The sequence below is a fragment of the Brachyhypopomus gauderio genome, chromosome 13, assembly GCF_052324685.1.
Source record: "Brachyhypopomus gauderio isolate BG-103 chromosome 13, BGAUD_0.2, whole genome shotgun sequence".
Classification (NCBI taxonomy): domain Eukaryota; kingdom Metazoa; phylum Chordata; class Actinopteri; order Gymnotiformes; family Hypopomidae; genus Brachyhypopomus; species Brachyhypopomus gauderio.
The window spans coordinates 18661443-18678284 of record NC_135223.1 but is presented as its reverse complement, the minus strand read 5'-3'; the positions used below and the strand labels follow the sequence as shown (position 1 = coordinate 18678284).

Below are 16842 nucleotides of genomic sequence, written 5' to 3'. Positions count from 1 at the left end.
ACCCCCCCACCTGCACATCTACTAACCACCTGACCGCCCCCCCCCCCCCTTTACATTTCCCATTGCCTATGGTTACACCACATGACTCACCTTTCTCCTGGCACTGCATTAACCTTACAGACTGAAGACCACTCTTCACTGAAGGGCAGGTTTATGCAATCATCAAAAAGCAAAGGGTCGTGAAACTGCAGGACCAGACAGGATTTTACACTTTAAAACTGCGCAATAAGCCCATTTTGTTGACTAGCAAGATTCCCCAATTCCCTAGATGCATAGCACTCAACATTTCTACAGAGCCCATTATGGATCTCCAGAAAGAAAACTGCCGTTCTTAAATGACTACCAGTGGCTATGAGATCAGTGATCAAGCTATTTGAAAGCCTAATGCAATTTTGGAACGACAACACAGAGCCACAGTATGCAGTTAACATGGGTCTTCACTCTATCTTCGACTACCTGTACAATTCTGTGTTTATATCCATATTTTTGTTGATTTTGGCTGCACCTTCAGTCAGCCAAAGTCATGATCCTCCGTCATGACCTGCATCCTGCAAACAGTCACTGGGTTACCAACCTCCTGTCATACAGGAGACAATATATGCATCAGACTGCTCGTGCAAGAAGCATGCTCAGTTCACTTGTGCACACCACAGGGGTGAATACACTCTTCCACACCTTACTCATCAACTATTAAATCTAACTGCACCTCTGACTATCCCTTGATTAAACTCATCATGTTTGCAGAAGACAGCACTGTAGAGGGTCTCGGAGATGATCGCTTGCAGCATGGGTGTTATGTTTTGAGGTTCAGCTCAAGGTTCACATGTGCATTAATGTTTACAGTGGCCACCGATCCAACCTAGTCTTGGAAATTAATAGTACCATCATGAGGATTGTTTTGTCATTCTAATTCCTAATGTGCATCTCTACCAGTACCCTCAGATAGGAGAGGGATATCTCATGCCATGTTAAGAAAGCTCAACAGAGCACATTCTTTCTGTGGCATTTGAGAAAACTCAAGGTTTCTCAACTGAACCCGTTGCAGTTCTGTATAGTCAGAATTGAAAGGTTTTTCCTCATTTTCCATTAGTCCGATCCTGTCTTTCTTCAAAAAAAAAAAAACTGCTTCACAATCCAATAAAATAGGTTTTCTCTTCTTTCTTCCTTCTGTGCTGCAGAATGAGTGGTGCTTCATCAATGAATAGTTCACCACCAGAGCAAGGACTCATGCTCAGAAAATCACAAGTGACCACACCTATACTTAAACATCCCTTTCTGAAGCTACCATCATGCACAAATGTTCCAAACCCTTTACCCAAGACATCACTACAGCTTTACCCAAGCCCCCGTTAGCCTTAAAGAGTCAAATAATCCCAAATTTCACCTTATTTTTTTTCACACTAGCCTACTATATTTCCATTGTTAACTCTACTTGTGCTAATACTACTTCCCATCATGCAACTGTGTATATTTTCACTGCATTAGCCATACATATGTATTATTCAGTAGCATCATCTTTGCAACATCATTACCTATTTGCAATATCAAAAACCTGCAGCGAATTTACACCCACCAAAAGACAATTTAAACTGTCTTTGATGCTTACAATACATCATTTCAGGGGGAATAAAACACGAAATTCAAAGTGTGACCTTCAGTTTTGTATTCACATTTTACTACACAAATAAATTCAACACAAAGACACATCACAGTCTTATTTTTAACTGAGACATCACACTAAGTAGTAGGGGTTTAAATGACCAACAATGTATAAGGAAGAAAGAAAAAAACTAGAAGGAAAGAAAGAAATCTTCTTCTGAGTGTCAGAACAGGAAATTTTCGTCAGTCATGTCGATGGCCCAGGCAAACTTATCCCTCTGAGTCTTGTTGTAGATCTTCTCCACTGGAACATTGTGTTTCTTGCACCTGCCAGTGAAACAGTGCTCTGATAAGAACAACTGAAAACCCAGATCTCACAGTCAGCTCCTCTGAGAGACTGGGCAAACCTCAGTGCCGACAGCAGATTCTACTGCGATCATCACCTTAAATATACCGAGAAAAATGAGGTCTGGACCCCATTGTTCTGACTTGCATGTTTCTTACACAATTTTCATAAATTACACTTGCAAACAAGCGTAAGGTGAGAGTAACACTGGCCCTGCTGAATCAGAGCATTGTGCCTTCATTGTTCAAAACTGCCTACTTCTTCAAAATAGCCATTACAGACAACGCGTGTAAACAAAGCAAGTGAAACGTTTCAGTGACTCTTAGTCCCAGACTCTCTAAAGCTGAACAGGACAGCCCATCTCTATCCGCGTCTGATTTGTAGCAGATGTGGCATGATCACCACTGCACTGTTTGAAAATCAAAGGGCCCCGTTATTGAGCCCAAAACCCACTTCCAGAACACTGGACAAAAAACTAGAAACCATACTTGATTTTTTTTTGTTTTAACATTCGTTTTTCCCCTTTCCACATTACTGGCTTGATTCTGATCACATGGCCAGACACATGAACTGGATGAACCTTCACTTCTGATCACCACAGCACATTTTACACCTACAAGCACAGCAATAATACAGTTATACATTCCTCACCTTGAAGATGAAACACCTTGCACCTAGACTTACTGATGACTATACTTACCCGGCACTGTATTTTATAGGTGCACAATTACAGGTAACAGTCAGTTTATTTCACAAGACTGTCAGCTGTCCCAATCAATACTTTATCAGTTACCGATTTGAAACACTGCTCACTAGATATTATTGGGATTGTGGACCCAAATATTCCCCAAATACAACAGTGACACAGACATGGCAGGATCAACAAATTGTGGCCAGCAAGTAATGGTTTATCACAGTCCCCAACTCCACACATACAAAAAAATCCTTACAAATGCTTATATAACAAACTGGTAGGTGAGTATATATATTTTCCCTGGTTTAATCAGTAAACCCCAGGCAGTGCACTGGAAGTGTGTAGTGTGAGCGTGTATTTGTACCATGCGTACCAGGCCACAGTGATGCGGGGGTCGAGGTAGTTCAGCTTGGAAGTGCCCAGAGCGATGACCTTGTTCTCCTCACGATCTGTCTCCTGTAGCTGGAGCTTCTTCAGCTGCTCCGCCAGCCTGATCACAGCTTTCTCCTTCTTCTCCACAAGCCTGAGAGAGAGAGAGAGAGAGAGAGAGAGAGAGAGAGAGAGAGAGAGAGAGAGAGAGAGAGAGAGAGAGAGAGAGAGAGAGAGAGATTTTAGATAGACTAGAAAACTGGAGGAGAGAGCAATATGCAGATGAGCAACCACTGAGACACACACACACACATATATATATATATATATATATATATATATATATATATATATATACATATATATATATATATATATATAATATAGATATGTATACGTGTGTGACTTATGCTGGAGGTATTTATTTATTTGGGTTGAGTAAAACCATTTCCCCCCCATGCACGGACATGCAGATGCAAGACCTTTGTACAAGATGTTTGTACTCCAAGCATTTATATGCGCAATAAAGTATCTACATGCTTTCTTTTGAAAGGATTTCATCTTGCAAATAGAGATGATAAACAGTACTCCAAAACAAAATAATTTGAAAGCATGTTTTTCTCTGAATAATTCTGAAGGTGGTTATTGCTCTTCTTTGTTGACCAGCCTCTTACAAGTTTTAATATTTACTTTATTTTTTAAACCAAAAACATGTCCACAGGCTCTGGCTAGCTCGGAGAAAGCAGACCAACCTCACATCTGATCCAAACACAGCAGCAGGGTACACAATGATTTTGATGATGATTTCATACTTCCTGGTCTTCTCGGACGGGCGCTCCTTGTGCTCCTTCTTTGCTCGTTTCAGCTCCTTTTGGGCATTCTCCAGCTCCTCCTGTTTCTTCCTGATCTGCAATTACAACGTAAACAGACATGCAAAATAATTAGACATTTGCAGAGGTGTCAATTCCCAGTTCAGAAAGTAAAAGTCCTCACCAGTTTTTTGCTCAGGCTTCTTGGATTGTGTTGATTCCACTAATTTTACCTGGATTGCACTAATAAGAAAATCTAGCAGGCTTGAGCAAAATCCTGATGAGGACTTTTACTTTCTGAACCTGGAATCGACACCTCTGGACATTTACCCAAAAAGAAAAACATGGCTCACTAGGCTCTTCAACTAGTGCTGATGGAAGAGATTATGTACTAAATAAAAAATAAACCCAGCAAACAAAACAAGTAAAACCTGAAGGCTATTACACCGCCATGACAGCAATTATAGCACCATACTATACTAGTCCGTGTTACACTATAATTACAAACGTATACGGCAAAACAAGTTTACTAAAGTGGTTATGGTATTATAAAGATAAAATAAATGACACTTCAAGCTAATTTAATGAGGGGTACCATACAGTGACTGCATATTAGATGCTAATATTTCTGCCAGTAGTTTATTATGCTTTAGCCAAACATCCAAAAGCATGCCAGGACTAACACTTGATTCATATAGCTACTGCCATCAACACTGATAACCCCGCAAGGGATGTCAGTCCCAGCCTCTGCTACCAGTCAAAGGCAACCACTTAAAAGCAGGGAGAACTTAGGGGCCGTGTTTAGGGATCAGCACCTGCCAATCCAAATAACTGCTATAGCTGAAGCTACGCAAGACAAGTGCTGATCAGAGACTCAGCGTCCGTGTGAGGACGTGGATGGAGCTCCACCAGTTGAAGAGCTCCTGATCGACAGATGTGGGCCGGCCCCCTCACTCTCACTTCTCCAGTAGCCATTTCAAATGGAGAAATTACAGCGGAGAATTTACAATGCAGCCACAGTGCGGCTTTGGTCTACAGTACAGTAATACAGGCTTTTAGTATAGAGGCAGAGATGTATACATTTGAAAAACAATTATGACAACTCTCATATCTATTCACCACAGCTACATGAACTTCCCCTCCAAAGTGGCTGGAAGGTTTCATTCTCAAATCAGATCTTACCTTCTCCTGTAGAGCCTGCATGGATTTCTCAAATGTTTTGGGTGCTGCCCTCTGGTGGTTGCAGAGTATAGCCACAGCTCGGTTTGCACGATTGTAAGCCAGGATCTTCTCTTCCACGGTCATATCATCTGACATTTACCCACAAAAAGATTAACACCAACATCAGGTGCATAATGTAGAAAATAAAGGTCAATGTTGCAGTGCATCATACAAGACAATCTGTAATTGTGACTTCTAATAAATGATTAAAAGGTACAAAGAGAATGCCAGTTCAGGGTGTTGGCCAGGTTTCATATAGCATCTTTAAGTAAAAATTCAGAACTCTCCCTCATTAGAACTCCTAAACAGAGACTACTTGGAATACAAAAGCACAGATTTTTGTCTACATCACCCTTTCAGCTCTGATGCTGCAAACAAACAATTTTGGCAACAAGCTGATAAACTGAATGAGGTGTCAAAGCTGTTCATGCGTATAGAGGTGTGGCTCTCACTGAGAGCACCACAGTTGAACTTGGACGAATGATTTGACTAACAGACATGGACTTGTATTTCAACACTGATATAAAGACAATATCAGGTGTGCCCAACTCTGGGGAAATTGGTAGATTGTGCCGAATTTTGGCACTTCAGGACCAAACACTGCAGATTCAACTCATCAGTTAGTTATCAGGTCTAGCAGACATCACTGAGCAAAAAAAATCACAAACTAAGCTGGTCTCTGAGCCTCCAGACCTGGGAGCAGCCCTTGGTAAATGCCAGAGTGAAAAAGTGAGTTAAAGTCCTCTTGAATCAGCTCCCTTAGTCCACAAGCAGGGATGCAGGATAGGAAGCTGATTCCAGGTCAGCACTGCCACATTGAGCTTCCTTCAGGCAACATGGCCCATGTCCACTGACCTATGGTGAGTTTGTTCAGCTGCTCCTGCAGGGTGGTGGAAGCATTGAAGGTTCGGAACACTTTGGCCGTCAATCCTGGCATGGCCTCGTTGAGCTTTTTATTGAGGTAGGTTGTCTGTACATAGACAAAAAAAAGGCAATGGTTATTTCAGAGAATACGTGTGTGTATAAAATGAACAATTCTGCATAAGAGGAAACATGTTTTACAGAAATTCGGTCGAATAGGTCATCTTCTGGTCCCTTGAATTCCATGAAATGCTTCAGGTTTTTGTAAACCTGAATGCAAAAATGCAATCCATTGTAAGTGAGAATGAATGAACATGCCATAGCACCATAAGAGCACAGGAATTAGAGCCGCAATGGCATGACTGCACATTTGGACTGGGACATTGCGGAGACGAATCCATGCTCAAATGGTGCTCACTTGTTTCTCTACAGAAACTTTATTGCAGTAGCGGATGGAGTCTTTGCCCAGGAAATCAAACTCCACCACGTAGTCCTGGCCGTCCAAGTGGTTGTGCAGGGTGATGTGCTCCACCCGGAGAGAGCAGCAACCCACCGTGTCTGCAGTGTCATCATCCTTCTCATTACCAGCCCTCAGAGCCAGCTACACACACACACACACACACACACACACACACACACACACATTAACATGGATAGGCAGTTTTACAAAAGGGTAGCTATATATTAAGATTAATTCTTATAAACAAGTTATAAGATTAAATGAGATACGGCAGCTATAAGACCTTTGCACGTAGATCACATCACTTGGTGCAGTGTTCTTAATCACGTACCTTGTCAATAAAGTACAAGGCCACTCCTCGCTGCCTCTGTTTCATCTCTCGAGCCTTCCAGGCCTTTCGGTACTCCCTCCTGATACCATCTACCCTCAGCTTCAGCTTGCGAGCAGTTTCGTATTTCTGCCAGTCCTTCTCACCCTGTACGGTCCAGGGGGAAGCAATACAGGACCCACATCAGGACACTGAATACCAGCGATGGCAAATTATTTGTTTATTCTTTGTTCATGAAAGCACCAACCAGAAAAACATAAGCTGAAAATGTTATTGCAGCACTACGCAACAATATTTATAAAAACATTGCTTAATCCAGCACACTAGGTTTTATGTAAGCAAAAGTGTTGGCCGACTGCAGTGAATAAACAAGCTTTGCCAGGATTTATTTTTAATGTTGTTAAAAGTGGGCACGCAAGTACTCGTAACAGAATTGCAAAGTTCTGGAAAGAGGAACGATTGCTGGTTTGTCACATTAATTACAAAAACACTTGACATTATGCTTGAACACAGAAGACTGCCGCGCAGGGACAGGAGCCTTTACCTTCAGTTTGGAGCTGGGGTTGAGCATGATGTACTTGATGTGTCCGTGTATGTTCTCCACCCAGGACACCAGCCAGGTGACCGTGTTGTCGTGCTGAACCCTCTTCCACCGGTGGCCTCTTGGTGGCTCTGGGACCACTGCGTCCCTGAGCAGGATGAGGAGGACTGGGCATTTAGAAACTAAAAACAATCCAACCAACTACCCAACTAAGAAACTTGACTAAAATCCCTTAAAGGTGCCACATCACAGCACCATCATAGGAGTCAGGTGTCAGCTGGGTGACATGTCGACATTAAAGCCAAGCGGCACTTAAAACTTTCTGTTCCCATCTTCACAGATCTCCCTGCTGAAGTTGGAAAATTCGAGCTGCTTTCAATCCAGTGAAGGCTAAGCTACACGAGGCCAAGATCAAATGCAGTCTGTTATTCCCCCGCTGCCCTTTCTTTGAACTTTAATGGAGTCAGGCACAAGTTCGACGTTCTGACATCGGCTACGAAGTTCCATCACACAAAGGTTTTTGCTTTGTGAGCATCATAACTATCCTGATTTAAACGGACATGGCTGGAGTATCTTCTAACGCCATAGGCTACGCCAACCTCCCCAGTGTCATTCTCCATGATATTTACAACTTATTCACTTGTGGAAACATTTTATTACAGCACAGTCACATTTAATTCCCCATATTCAGTTAAAAGCTTTGCTTCTCATGGCAAATGTTCAGTGAATCACTGCAACCTCTAGAGTGGAAGGAGTCGAGCAGTCTTAATTGCCTCTCGGTGGGGTCCAACCGTGGTCTATTCAACACTGAACACAGGCCCCGAATCAGATCACGTCCCCATACGCCTTATTTCACATGTTGCACGTGTCGGCTGCCATCAGCAATTTATGTTATATTGTAAGTGAACCATTTGACAAACTATCAAATCATATATAAAAGGCTTTTAAATAACTTTATAATGCAATATCTGTATAATGCTAAGCATGTGTACAGTGTTGAGTGTACACATAAAAAAAAAAACTATTTAATCCTTAAGATCAACAATCATTACCGAAGTCGTCAACATCGTAGTTGGCAGAGGAAAGGGCTACTGGTTTTTGCAGATACCACATGAAGAGTCTGCCAGGAGTGGCGCTATCATTAGTCTACTGCTGCCTGCTTGTACTTCATCCTGGTTGAAGGTCTGTTGTGTCATTGACTCACCCTCTCTGGTTATGGCCTTCTGGAGCCAGGCCAAAATCATTGTTTAGCTTTAACATGACATAGGCTACCATTAACGTTACTTGTACTAGACGAGAGCGAGAGTAAGAATGAAGAAATGAAAGGGAGAGAGTCATGTGGTGCCCCCTGGGAAATGTGGTTAATATTCAGTCATTACGAATCACTTAGAACCTGATATAGAGAGGGCAGTAAAGAATATGAGGAGCTTGTGAGAAGTGCTGTTGACCAAGAAGTAGCTGCGGTTCACCAAAGAGTAAAATGTAGAAGTGACCGTACCGGTGAGTACTGAAATCAGATAATGTCCTTAGTTGTTTAAAGAAAAAAAAATTCTGGGAAGCCCAGAGAACCCGTGCTTAAATGTACGAGAGGACAAGAAATTCACTTTCTACTTTTTATCTTAACAGTTATATTGAAAAGATGTCCTCTTTTTATTTTAACAGTTATATTGAATGTCCTCTTTTTATTTTAATAGTTATATTGAAAAGATGTCCTCTTTTTATTTTAACAGTTATATTGAAAAGATGTCCTCTTTTTATCTTAACAGTTATATTGAAAAGATGTCCTCTTTGGCCAATTCACAACATTGTGACTTCTAGCTCTCATCTTTTTCCTTGGTTCTGATATGACGACAGAGATTGTGCTTGTGCAGTAAACATGGGTTTGATTATTTTACTCTTAAAAAGGCCGCTGCTGCTAAAAAGCAGTTCAGAAGTAGCTGAACTTTCTTAGGGACTATTTAAAGTTCGGATCCGTGTTATTTTGGGCTTCTCTGGTGCTTCAGTTGAAGAAAGGCAGTGGAGGGAGGGGGTGGATTGTTTCTGCTCCGTCTCATCCGTGTTGTTCATCCTTATTCAAAGGAAGTCCATGTGGCTCTAACGATTATGCAATAAAATTTCTCTTATCAGCCTGCAGGAAATCTCCAGGATCCATTTTGCTCAAAGCAGCTTGTAAAAATTCATAGTGGTCAATTAAATTAATATGACAGTTAAAGGACTAGGTAGCCATGACATCTAGGTTAAGGAGAATGCCTAGTTCAGCTGGAAGATGAAGGGCCTTAATGCTAGGAAGCACAGAAGGGTTATGACTGCTTTGAAAAAGCTTAATGCTGAAGCTACAGGAAACAAACATTCCATTATGCATTTTTAAATATAAAAAAACAAGAAACAAAAAAACAAAAAAGTATCTAGGTTCAATTACTGATACAATCTGTTCAACTAATTAGACCTTTTTCCAGTACATAATAAATTACTGACCCCTGGTGGTTCGACTTGCAGTAATTCTTATTTCTCCCCCATTCATATAGTAGATTATGCTATTCTCTCATTGAATGTTAACTTCTCCCTTCAGTTAGAGGATATGACTGAGGCCAGTTATTTCTGACCATGCCCCAATTCTAACACAGCTGGCATATTTACACCAAAAAGCCCAGAACACGGCACCTCTCAGATTTCCTAAATACATTTTTCAACATAGAATACAGAAGTATCAAGAGTATTTTGTTAGAAATTGTGAAGATAGGCCTGGAGTTTTCTACAATCCAGCTGCTAATAGCTTGGAAGCAGAACATCTCTAATATTACTGAACAGATTTAGGATCTCCATCAAGAATTTTATCCACTCCATAAAGAGCACACATTTTGCTCTTTTTTCCAATGATTTTCCATTTACTGCTTGATGTTTAATGAATCGTTTAATGGCAGTACACTTCCACCACTAGCCTTTTGAACATGGATACAAATCCGTTAGCTTCAACGCTGGCCACTCAGACGCTTACATTTAAACCTTCACATACTTTGCAATATTATCTACTCTCCTAGTCCAAACCCTTGATGCTCAAAGATGCTCATATTAGATGCTGAAAACACACTCTACTGGTTTAAGTGGGATTCTATTTGTTCTGCCATGGGGAGTTTTGTTTGGTAGGAGATTCATTTTGTGGGTTGGTCATCTTTAGGCCTTGCCTTCGGTTTCAGTTCAGACAGAGGAAGCACAAGGTCTCTATATGCAGATGACCTACTTTTAAGGTCAGAAACCCAAGTGAATTGATTTCAAGCTTCACACAGAGACTAAGGAATTTGTCAGATTTTAAGATCGTTTAACTCTATCCGATCAACAGGGTGGTCTGGAGTCCATAATGCTCCCACTTTCCATTCAAGCTCGGTCCGATCTCCTGGGGCATATGGCCGTCTTTGGTCTACTGGGGCAGAACAACCCACTCAGGTGTTTCATACACTGTGACAAGGTTCATAACCCTTTCAGCACATTGATTAATTATACAGTACTGCAATCAGGCACAGCCTCACACTCCCTACTGGGCACTGATCAAAAGATGTTACGTTTCATCTTAAACTGGGTGGAGGAAGGGGTGTAAAAAAAAAAAAAAAAACAACCCACATGGATTCACCCTGCAAGGGTCTACTAGGAAATTCCATAGGACCTGGCAACCTTTCATTTTGCCTGTAAAGTCTAGATGTTGAATATCCTCTTAATTATTAGCTACTAAAACCAAGATACTGCATGTACTTGTTACTGTAACTATTGCATGTCATCTGTGACCACCATCCAATATAAACATGTTTATATTGTATGTACTATGCATTGTGTTTGTTTTAATATTCTGAAAAATGAAAAAAGATGCAAAAAATCCATATATTTTGAAAACACTACATGTCAATTTAGTGCAACAAATAAAAAAAGCAGAAAAAGCCATTAAAAACAACTGATTGGGTCCATTTTCAGTTGACATTCACTAGATCACTAGAACTTAATGGCTGAACTAAACAACTGAATAACAAAAGGGGATGCTATACGTCTATTTCAGACACATGTACTTACTGGCTGCAGTTAATGATTACATCCTCAGGCTGGACACGTTTTTTCAGTTTGCCCATTTTGGGGTGTTCCCCACGCCCTCTGAACAGCCCTGGAGGCTCCAGACGAAAGTTTCCAATTTTCTCTCTATGCCCATCCAGTAGGCAATAACCATACTCCTCTGTGAGTCTATCATTCTCTTCCTTTACAACCTGTGTGGCATATAATTAAATAAGTTCCAAAAGCTGGATGAATGAACACCGAACACACACACACACACACACACACACACACCTGCTTTTCTTCTTTGGTCATATTCTTCTTTTCTTCTGCCTTTTTAACAAAGTAGCTATGAATATGGGTAAAGTCACACTTTGACAGCTTCCTGATTAGTTTCCGCTCATCCTCAGTCATAACCTAAAAGACAAAAACAGGACATTCACTCCTAACATAAAAATAAAGAAGAGAAAAAGCTGTTCCACACAGCCATCACCAGGGAGAGGAAACACAAGGCATCACAATGTTAGTGAGTTATCTGTGTGCGTTAAGGTCTCACCTCTCTCCAGTCAGAGAAGAAGTTATTCTGAAAAGTGTCCTTGGTGGTGTACTCATGGTCCAACATCTTGGCATAGAAAGTCGCTACCTCCTCAGTTGGCGCACTCAACTTCACAGCTTCTCCTATGTTGAAAACCATTGAAACCAACACGCTCAGCTTTCAGGAATAAAGGAAGCATGAATCTGCTAGAGATTATTAGTCCACTCGCTCACCATTGTATAAAAACGGCACACTGCTTGGCAAACGCTCATATTCTGGCGGGAAAAGTGGTCCCTTATGCTCAAGACGTTTCCACTTCTGACCGTCTGAGTGTTTTCCTTCCTCCCACCTGACAAATTTAAACCAATTTTTAACACAATAGTTTTCAAAAATGTCTTTTTGTGGATGGAAATGCTGTGGCAATCAATCACAACAATGGCAAAGAAAGACAGGTGTACAGAATTATACGGAAATGTGGAACAATCAATATATTTGCATCAGACCTGGAGTGCGAAGCAGCATTTCTTACAAAATGTAAGGTGACTGGTTTCAGTCTGATGTGCCTCAACAGCTAAGCATGTAACTTTATAATAGCAACCAGATCTGTAAATTAAGATAAACTAACAGAGAACGAAATACTAAATATATTACACGTCGGTGTTTTGTCCCGCTAGTTGTACGAGCCAGTACTTCATCGTGTCAAACCAGGGCACATTACACTATAAAGTCGTCAGATTACTGTACTGTTCATAGTACACAAACTTTTATTTTTTAAACACTTTTTACGCCGAACTGCCCTTTGGATATTACGACGTGGGAGTTTTCCTCGGCGACCTCCAAATCACGATTGGCTAGCTACCATTGGTGAGCTACCCAAAGACCAATAAGACAAATAAGACTAAGACTAAGCCTAAACCTGCAGAAGAGGGAAAGACTACATTAGAGACTCGGGTGAGACAGCAAGCCCACCAACCTTGGCACAAGCACATTTTCAGCTGCGCCAGCATATTTTCTCGCTGAGTAAAAAACACAAGAATTAAGTTTCGCTGAATACTGAATTAGCTGGCAAAAGGCAGCATATCTTTTCATTCCAAAAAAGAAAAATGAATAGATGTAAAGTGCAGCGCACTCGTATGAAGAAATGATGGCGTTACCGGCGCGGCTGCACAATAAACATTGTGCATCATATATTTTTATCCTACGAGGAACCAAACGGACTAAAGTTCCGTTTGGTGACGGGGAAGCCTCAAACACAACCAGAGGACATGCTGGTTGGGCCACATTACAACAGGAGGAGGAAAACCCAGTTATGTCTTTGGCGTTTTCTACTGCATAACATTGCATTTGCTGGGTGCATTTTATTTGCATAAACAGGCAAATAAATGCAGTGCAGCGCATAAACAGGCAAATAAATGCAGTGCAGCGCCTTATTGCTTAAAAAACAAAAACAAATAAAACCCCAACTCTTACCACTTCCATTTACTGGCTGCGTCTTCTGCTTTCTTGGATTCCTTTTTTGCTTTTTGCTTTTTCTTGTCATCCTCCTCCTCTTCTCCCTTGAACTTCTTATTTTTCTTGGGTTCGTCGTGTTCTGTGGTGTGAGATTTCCTTCTCTTCTGGCTCCGCCGGTTCTCTTTCACGCTGCAGACAGTGTGCTCTTTCTTTGTAGTCCTTTCATTGCTGTGATTTCCTTCCCTCACCTCTGTATGGCTCTCAGCAGGTAGACGGTCTTGTCTGCAGCCAGGGACAGATTCAAAGACTTCTAGTTCTTCATTTTCTTCTTTTAACAGGGTCACAGATATGGGACCAGACCTTTTTACTTTTGCCTGTTCAAAACAGTTTCATAACAAAGCGAGCATTGCCAATAAGTAGAGGTTCCATGCAAAAGTTCTATTACATGTTCAAATTATTTATACATTTATATCAGAGGACTGCTTTAAACAACTTCCACTTGTTATTTGCAGGTAAGCACAAACATTTAACAGAAAACATTTTTGTTTATTTCTATAAAAATGTACAATTATTTTGTGAAATACCTAGTTTTTATAGAGACTTACGTGAACCTCATCACCGTTGTCAGATGAATCATACTCAGATCTGCAGAGAGGAGAGATTGTAATTGGTCATTCACATTGTCCCATGCTTTTTAAAATCCAACACCAGTACCTGCTTCAACAAAACCTACATTCACCAAACCATAGTTATATTATGCACATGCAGCTCTACACTTCTCTAAGCTTCTTTAAGTTGGGATAAATTAAGAAATGCAGCAGTTTGCTAGTCACTATTATTCCCATGGTTTAAGGTGGGAGGTATTATTTTGTCCCCTCAGCAAGTGTTTGTAGAATCTTGTGTTCTTATTAGAATCTTATGAAAATATTCTACCACTCATTTCTGTAGCAAAGACCAACAGTTCAAATATACCACTGAAATTAACATTGATTACTGATGTATGAAAATGTTTTCATGACAAAAGTCTTACTTGGTCTTTGGTATCTCAACTTCATAACCTGTATTTTTGTCTCTTCTATTGTGATGGCGACTGCCTTCCTTGCTGTTACTTTTCCTCTAGAAGAATGAATATTATAATATAAATAATGTTACACAAAGAAAGGAAAACATTTAATAAACGAGACCAATGCAGTGTACCTTATGTTTGTCATCTTCCTCTTTCTCATTTTGAATGCTAAATGAGGAGGCAAGAATCACCCATTAATATTGCTGTCTTTATAATTACTACCAATATAAAATGTATCTAACAATTTGGTGCTGCTAACATGGCACTTTCTTCATTTCTGGTTTTCCCATGAGGAAGTGTTATTACTGCAGAGTTGTTGTTTCCATCCAGTGATGCCACACTACAAGAAAGATTATTCAGATGAACCTTCAATGATGCACAGTAAATTCTGAAATACTGTTCACAGCTTTTTGTAACTACTCAACCAAACGGTTAATAAATAGCTTGCCTCTTTTCAAAGTCTTCTTTTGCATCCTGATAATGCAAACACATTACATGAAATATTTTTATACAAGATACTTCAATTATTAAAGAGGACAAATTATTAAAGCAGTCAGAGAGGCAAATTAAAAGAATGAGTGAATTTCTTTCATATACACAAAGTTCATGCCACCTCCATGCCATCGCCAGATCCAGTGGTCCCAGAACCAGACTTCACTTTTTCTGAGCTATACCAAGCATAAGCATTAACATAATTGACATAATGCAAGCAATTACGATAAAAAAAAATCAGGACAAAAAGCACAAACAAAAAACTCATCACACCTTGTGATCTTGGACTCCTGCAGAGGTTTGCATGAAGATCTTGAGTTCTTAAAGTGAAGGAGAAGTTAATTTTTTAGTTTTTATTAATTCACCACAGCTTTTGTATACACACATTCTAATATATATATATATATATATATATATGTCATGGTCCTGTGGTAGGGAACTGGTCTTGTGACCGGAGGGTCGTGGGTTCGATTCCCAGGCCTGAGGCCATGACCGAGGTTCCCTTGAGCAAGGCACCTAACCCAAACTGCTCCCCGGGTGCCGGGCTAGGGCTGCCCACCGCTCTGGGCACGTGTGCACCACAGCCCCCTAGTAATCACTAGTGTGTGTGTTTGTGTGTGTGTTCTAACTGCACAGATGGGTAAATGCGGAGGACAGATTTAAATTGCGATGAAAAAAAATCACAGTTGAGAAATATGGCACATTTCACACACACACATATACATTATATATATATATATATATATATATATATATATATATATATATATATAAAGTATTCATACCCCTGGAAAATTTTGACTTAAATTTACTTTTATTTAACCAGAAATTATATTTTTGACTGGAAATGACACAGGCATCTCCCAGGAGATAATACAATGATGTACAAGAGGCATCATTGTGGGAAAAAATATTTCTCAGCTTTTATTCACATTTGAACAAAAAATGGCATAGATTACATACATACATACATACATACACACACACACACACACACACACACACACACACACACGCACGCACGCACGCACACACACGCACGCACACACACTTTTGGGACATTTACCTTTGAAGAGATTCTGTGGTGCTTTCCATTTAATTCTGTTTCTTTCTCTTTATCCTTAGATTCTGATTTCACTTTCCTCCCATTTCTAGATAAAAGAAAAGTATGACCATAATTCTTTCAGAAAACGTGGTGGTGAGATAATCTGCGCAAAAAGGTTTGTCCCTACTTGTGGTAGTCTTTCTCGTGTTTAGGGTCTGATCTCTTCTTGTTGCGTACATGGTCATCAACCTTCGATTTCATCCCGCACGTTTGATCTAACAATATATTTTAAATAGGCAACGATGACCAATATCCTCAGGTGTCACAAGACAGAGAAAGGGTACTACTTGAACTTTGAGATAATAGTCTTGAATTTATTTTGGCGTACTTTACCAGAAAATATTCAGTAGCCTATACGTTAACGAGGTATACTTTGACTGTTTGATATCGCGAATAGAACATTTCATCAGTTGATTTTGCGTTTTTCAAAGACCAATATGAGCACGCCAATCAACATGAAAACATTACACCTACCTAAGTTGTAGACGTTATCTGTATAAAAACGTCGTGGATAGATAGTACCTGAAAATTTGATGATGGAACGCCGATGAAAACCCATGCACACCTGGAAGAAGTTCTCCAGGCAGTCAATTGCGCATGCTCATTAGATACTACAACCCGCAGGAACTTCGTCATGCCCAATGCATTTTTCCGCTCAAAAATGTGTCTCGTCACTTAAGATGAGGAAGTGAGGACATGATAAGGACCCCTTTCATGGGTCTATTTCTGCGGATGTTTGTCGAAATGCAGCGGAAACATATTATAAACAATTATTTTAAGAACTTTTTTCTCATCGAAAAAAGTACTATTTAAATAATGACAACATTTTTTAAATTTGTATATATATACTGGATTTCAAATCTGGTCCTTAAAGTTATGCTGTGAATATTGATAAGGACAGTATCCATACTTTTGGTTGTGAGCCTAAAACT

At 40.2% G+C, this 16842-nt stretch overlaps 1 protein-coding gene across 5 annotated transcripts; it reads right to left on the bottom strand.

The window, feature by feature from the left end:
• Nucleotides 1-1648: 1648 nt before the first annotated feature.
• top1mt (DNA topoisomerase I mitochondrial) lies at nucleotides 1649-16616 on the bottom strand. Of its 5 annotated transcripts, none has more exons than XM_076971439.1 (24): nucleotides 16385-16616; nucleotides 16038-16125; nucleotides 15872-15956; nucleotides 15079-15125; nucleotides 14927-14981; nucleotides 14762-14787; nucleotides 14573-14653; nucleotides 14445-14481; nucleotides 14278-14363; nucleotides 13853-13892; nucleotides 13266-13621; nucleotides 12029-12144; nucleotides 11817-11938; nucleotides 11555-11677; nucleotides 11285-11472; nucleotides 7232-7376; nucleotides 6691-6834; nucleotides 6318-6500; nucleotides 6101-6169; nucleotides 5894-6008; nucleotides 5000-5127; nucleotides 3821-3915; nucleotides 3013-3162; nucleotides 1649-1926 (listed from the first exon to the last, which is right to left on the bottom strand). In XM_076971439.1, the coding sequence occupies exons 1-24, from the start codon at nucleotides 16467-16469 to the stop codon at nucleotides 1824-1826; spliced, it is 2667 nt and encodes an 888-aa protein (XP_076827554.1). In that variant the 5' UTR covers nucleotides 16470-16616; the 3' UTR covers nucleotides 1649-1823. The 5 variants fall into 5 exon arrangements, with proteins under 5 accessions (XP_076827554.1, XP_076827555.1, XP_076827556.1 ...); XM_076971440.1 differs by having other exon boundaries at nucleotides 16433-16614; XM_076971441.1 differs by lacking the exons at nucleotides 14762-14787; nucleotides 14927-14981 and having other exon boundaries at nucleotides 16385-16615.
• Nucleotides 16617-16842: the final 226 nt, after the last annotated feature.

Excerpts from the sequence above, each read along its gene's own strand:
- top1mt (XM_076971439.1), bottom strand. The coding sequence starts at position 16,469 with ATGGGTTTTCATCGGCGTTCCATCATCAAATTTTCAGGTACTATCTAT. Across the intron at positions 15,126-15,871 it reads ACCACAGAATCTCTTCAAAG|AACTCAAGATCTTCATGCAA; the intron begins GTAAATGTCCCA and ends CTTCACTTTAAG. Across the intron at positions 1,927-3,012 it reads CCCCGCATCACTGTGGCCTG|GTGCAAGAAACACAATGTTC; the intron begins GTACGCATGGTA and ends TTTCACTGGCAG.